Here is a 6000-nt window from a genome sequence, read left to right on the forward strand (position 1 = left end):
TAACTTAATTCCCCAGTCTTCGCAGTTACGACACTTAACTAATCCCCATAACCAGCGCACTGGGATCGTCATCGTCGGATCATTGACAGACCAGGTAATACAAATTACATTGCCCATCCACCACGCCTTAGTTGAAGTCCTTTCTGATACGCCACCAGCACAAAGCCTCTGCATACTAAACGTCCACTGCCTGCCCACATAACCCCTATCCGACATCAAAGAACTTGTCAACGTGGTGGTGCGGCTATTCGCAAATACCCATGCCCACTGCTGGGCAATTTAAACGCAGCTTATGTTACATGCGGTATACCCACGCCTCCAAAAGGCACGGCTCTTCTAGAAGCCGCACAGCACCACCGCTTCACTATGCAGAACGATTTGACCCAGCCAAGACGTCTGGGCAAGAGCGGAATCGAGAGCACACCGGATCTGTCCTTTAGGCACAACACATCCGACGTGGTATGAGATCTGCGACCAGATAATTTAGGCAGCTACAACTACTTCATTGTCCTCATCATTCCACACACCAGTATTCGTCACAAGACGGTCATGACACAGTTCATATACTCGGAAGCCTTTCACGAAGGTCCCCTTTCCACAATACTGCCCACCGAATACATAGTAGAATGAACGCAACCACTTCTCGGTATACAAATAATCAGACTAAGAAAATCAGCTCACGCAGGATCTCCCGGCAGCAGATAACCATCTAGGCCATCTATGGATGGCAGGACTTGGCCTACGCAACCGACAGGGCCAAAATAGCCACATTCGCCAGCATAAGCACCGTATTGCACAGATTACAAAAGAGGCTATCAAATACGCCCAACAACTTCAAACACTAAACAGGCGCGCCTTCTGTAAATAAATGAATGGCACTCTTATCGCCAAAAAAGCTTGGCACATCCTATGGCACCTTCTGCGAAACAACCCTACTAAAACTGCCAATCCTCAAAACATAGCGCAACTGATCCACAACCACCCTCACCCGCCTATCGAACTACTCTCTCAGATCCGTCGCAAGTTATTCGCACCCGCACCGTATCCGACAACACCCTCGCACCCTGACTACGCCGGCATCTCCACGCATCAGCGGAATGGCCCGTTTACTAATTGCGAACACACGCAAACGCTCACCGGCTAACCCGCACAACAGTACCCGGACGCGATTTTATAACGCACACATTACTAGGCAACCTTATTGACGACCACCTCGAATATCTCCTTGCCCATTGCAACCACTGTGCCGTCCCAGTGGCGCCAGGTTGATATCACGCTACTTCACAAGCTGAACCAATTCTTCACTTTTGACAACTTACGACTAATCTCTCTCCCATCTTGTGAGGGCAAATTTTTGGAACATGTGGGTGCTCGCCGTTTAGCGCAATTCCTTGGAGACACCGACCAGTTACTTCACACCATGTTCGGGTTTCGTACCCAACACTCGGAGCTGAACATCCGCGCCCATCTTAAAAAACGGGTTCTGGACGCCTCAGCAACGTACACCCCAGTTTCATCCTTCCTCTGGACATAGAAGGTGATTTAGATAGCGTAAGTCGCACAACCGTTCTCCGCCAACCTTAAAACACTACCTGCGAATCTGCCATGGATAAATATGTGAGAGCCTCTTTGTGAAATCGAACTACCACTCTCCACATTGGCCTCACCAGACAGAGATCTTTCACACCCCAGAAGGTCACTTTCCAAAGCTAGGTTGTCTCACCACTGATTTTTCTTATAGAGCTAATGCGAGCCTCCACACTACTTGAGCAAAACCCCGCGTTGCGCAAGCCTTACATGCAGACGACGTCACCATGTTGCCCAGCACAGCATCTGCAACACAACAGCAATATAGCATTCAACGGGCAGTCGATATCCTCGAGCATTTGGTATTTTCTCAATATCCTCGTCCCATCAAAATCCGCCTTTCTTGCCCTCCAAGCACGAACCCGGGGCGCCTACCAAACCCTACCCCCGACATCGCATTCACTCTCAGCTGGCAAGCAATCCCTACCGTCGAAACCATCCGCATACTGAGAATCCACAAGCACGGCGGTTCCGGGACTGTGTACGTGCCCTACCTTCAGCAGACAGTCCTCCAGCTTACACCCCTCATTCAACAAATATGCTCTCGCCGACAGTGACCCAAGGAAGCACATAACTGCCGCATCCTACAAGCAATGCTCATCAGCCGCTTCACTCTCGGGGCACCATATCTCAATTTAAAATCCCCAAAAAATGCCAATATTGAGTCTAATACGCAAACCTTACAAGACAGCCTTCGGCCTGCCCAACTTCGCTTCTACCGACCGCTCACGAAAACTAGGTCTACAGATTTCCGTCTGGGAGATTACTGAAGCCCATGTCTAAAACCCACTCCAACGCCTACAACTAATCCCCACCGGTCGTCATCTGCTCAAAACGTTGTCCCGGCAGGTGGTACAAACTCCGGACTCGCCACAACGTACACCTCCATCACTTCGACTCACATGCTCCCTACATACAATGCCGGCCACCGTCAGCGTCCTACACGCCTCTTCATCTGAAAATATGGCACTAACCCGACCACCCCATATACGGACGGCCTTCCACAAAATTTGGTGACCCGCTCTGGTCGCTAATATTGCCCGCTTACAGAATCCTTGCCTCACCTCGGCAACTGCCTGCACACTTTCTACCACCATGACTGAAGCCGCAGCCACTGCAATCGCAATAACCCAAGCCATCCGTCCCAGCATAGCAACTCTGTCTCACTCCCCATCTGCCGGCCTTTGTTTAGCGCACGGACGTGTATCAGCTTCTATTCCACCCATTATCCTTCTATGCGCCACCCACCCTCATGCCGGCATAGTGTCGGCCCTCCGCCACACTGCCCTCACTGGAAACGAGGTGGCACACGCCACCGCTCGAGCTCTCTTTCCGCGAAATTCCCACAAGAGGTCCACAGCGCAACTGATATTGCAAATTCACTAACGCCCCCCTAGCAAACCCACGCTGACATCCCATATCACTACAGAGCAACCCGACGCACCTATCCCCCTTCCCACATTTCCCTTCCTATCAGAGATAACAGCATTTGGCGCCGATTTCGAACTCACACGTACTACAAATCACCGCCACCGCCACAAATCACCGCCACTTCTCCTACTAATACACACCCAACTGCCCCCAATAAAATGAGCCTAACAATACCCCTCAGCTCACCTGGATGTGCCCCACGAATCCTCCACGACCCAGATCCCTTACCCTCAAGCAAGGGAGTGCATGTTGCATAGCTTCCAGCTTGATGACCAGGAGGCCCTGATCTCTCGTGCAAGGACGGCATCTGCAGCACGGTGCCTAGCGGAATACGATGGCCGCCCACTGCCCATAGCTTTTTCTTCCCGTCCCTATTGTTTCCATAAACGTTTTTTCTCTTTCTCTCTCTCCCTCCTGCAATAGGATTTGGGCATAATTTGAACAGCTGTGGGAAAGGAGTAATTGGATTTGCAGGTTACTTCAAACAAAATTACACTGTTCAAACTTCTCCCTGGTTAGCAAAAATGTTTCGAAGCATATATAAGATATGAACGCGAAGTGCAAGCTCGTTTCAGAAAAGCAGGCATTTTGGCGCACGGCACTCGATGGGCCAAATGTTTCCACGTCTCCCTTTGAGAAGATAATACCCCTGTATGAGCTACAGTCAAAAAGCAAGAGGCCGGTTCTGTTGCAATTTTAACGTGACACTTCCTCTAACTAAAATGCTGCGTACACAACTCACACTCACGTAGTTGGACCCTTTGCAGGCATGGGTTCCCAGTTACTGCCCGGAGAGCTTCGCATAGCAGTTCTCTGCAGGGCACACAGGCGGAATCATGTGAGATCAATCACCGCAGCCTCGCACAATATGCGGGAGCAATAAAGCAATCTTTTTTTGACAGAGGTTTATGTGAAGCAAATGACCCCTTTGATTGAGACCTACAAATCTGGTTGCCTGCCATGAGCTAAACAATGTTTTCACAATATTAAAGCAACACGGGTGAGATACGGAGAACCCTTCATATTTCCTATAGTATTTTTCTAATATGGGTGATACCAATGCTTCTAATAAAATGCTTGAGAGGCACGCGGGCATAAAACCTTACGGGTGTTTCGAGGTCAATGATCTGCCAAGCAATGCGTCGAATAGTAGTTTTTGCAGTACGAATACTTCTACCTAACTATTCTTTGTAGAAGTCTCACGGATGCCATTTCAACTACACACACCATACTTTGAACTACTCCTCCCTATAGAACATGCGTGTACCAGCTGCAAGAAGATATTTACCGAAAATTTTCCTTCGTTATTTTGGCTTAGCTGACCGCAACGAATGTTTAATATTATGCTCTTATTCCACGATGTGGCTGCGATAACCACAAATATTTTAACTATTCTACTGACGATCCTCCAAATCCGCGGTTGTCAAATACCAACTGTAGTTACGAGCCTTTTCTTTGTGCATAAAATTTGCTTGACTTTAAATGAGCCATGAAGAGAAATTACAACTTCATTTAATTTGAAAGAACTAGGATTCAGTATCTCACTCAGCTCCATTAGAGTCACAAATAATGTTTGTTTTAACAAAAAAAAGCAAGAAGTACTTAAAAACTTTTAAATTTTGCGCCAAGGTGACGTGTTATGAGCAAGAATGACGTCATACGGGCCAGCAATAAAACACAATTTTCAGTGCGTTAACTGCACGTTAGCGTTCAAGTGATCCAGTCAAACGGAACTAGAAGTCCCATTACAGACGTCCAGTCATGTGCCGTCGCGACAGGTCAGTTAAGCGTCCGCCAATCGCACAAAGAAGGTTCCGTGACGTCATAGAAAAGTTCCGGGAAATTGGCTAGGGGGTCGCGACTGCTTCACACGTTTTCTTTAATATCTCCGTTATGTGTTCGAAGATTGCGATGATATTGGTATCATTGTTATCCGGACTAAGCAGTCTTTCTAATAAACCCAACTTGTATTTTCCCTTCATGGCTCCTTTAAATTGGGAGTTCAGGGTTCATGGAGCGCGCCAGATGTCACGCGGTGGATGCTGAAACTTTTTGCGTTTTAGTTGATTGCATGACTCACGCATATGCTCCGTAAACGAAAAAAAGCGTTTGTCGCCACCGGTGCTGCAGCGGTATACGTTCCCACTTACAGAGCGCTGTCCGACGGTCCACAACGAGTATCTGTATATCTGTGTGTAGGTGACACAGCGATTGAATAATGGCAGCAACTGTCAAGTATGCACCGGAGAGCCCGAGCTTACTCCTTTCGTGTGGCTTTCAGATGTTCCAGCGTCAAGCCGTAACCGCAGCTGCAATTGCAATGATGTCGACGTCCACTTAATTCAATTGGTATCGGTTGAGGACGTTTAACTTCGAAGCGTCACGTTCTATCTTGCGAGCTTTTTTTAGGCATAACGATAGGAAACCTGCCATTTGAGCCTTATAAACATGTAACAAGCATTCATACTCATTGCAAGTTCAGCGGCTTGTATTGGTAGATGTCGTTCAACTGTGAATAGTGACGTCCGTCCTAATGTCAGACCGGCTCAAACATGCGATGGCTCGTCCTTCTTGCACCACCACCGCCATGGCGAGTTAATAACAAGAAATTGCGTAGCCTTTAGAAATGGTAATAAACATTTCACACACCGGCCAGTTACGCCGTCCCGTAGGAATAAATCAACAATCATTCCCTTTTCACTTATGAGCCGAACAGAATTCCGGTGACGGGGGTATTGATGCACACTCAAGCAAGCATGCGATAAACGATACCAACCACCGCAATGTGTTCATCGGCTTCGTCAAGAGCACTTGACTAGACACTCCTCCTTTAGCGGAAGGAATGATCGTTAATTCGTTACATATACCGCTGCAAAATATATTCCTATCATTTTAGAATGATAGCGGTGTATAGTGCCGAGAAGAACGGTACGATCGACTATTGTTGGATGTGATGCAGAGGATTGGATACGAACAAGCAAG

The 6000-nt window shown here is 47.9% G+C and overlaps 1 protein-coding gene across 2 annotated transcripts in view; it reads right to left on the reverse strand.

Annotated features, from left to right (window-relative positions):
- LOC144145440 (arylsulfatase B-like) overlaps positions 1–4356 on the reverse strand; it is a 56014-nt gene extending 51658 nt beyond the window's left edge. Inside the window, exons 1-2 of one of the 2 annotated variants that reach the window (XM_077677064.1) lie at positions 3767–4356; positions 1798–1833 (exon numbers count right to left, since the gene is read on the reverse strand). In XM_077677064.1, coding sequence (XP_077533190.1) covers positions 1798–1816 — 19 coding nt within the window. In that variant the 5' untranslated portion in view covers positions 1817–1833; positions 3767–4356. The remainder of the gene's footprint in view (positions 1–1797; positions 1834–3766) is intronic. The other variant, XM_077677063.1, reaches the window with a different exon arrangement.
- Positions 4357–6000: the final 1644 nt, after the last annotated feature.

This window comes from Haemaphysalis longicornis, unplaced genomic scaffold, assembly GCF_048455015.1.
Source record: "Haemaphysalis longicornis isolate Haplotype H1 unplaced genomic scaffold, Haemaphysalis longicornis Haplotype H1 scaffold_7, whole genome shotgun sequence".
NCBI lineage: Eukaryota > Metazoa > Arthropoda > Arachnida > Ixodida > Ixodidae > Haemaphysalis > Haemaphysalis longicornis.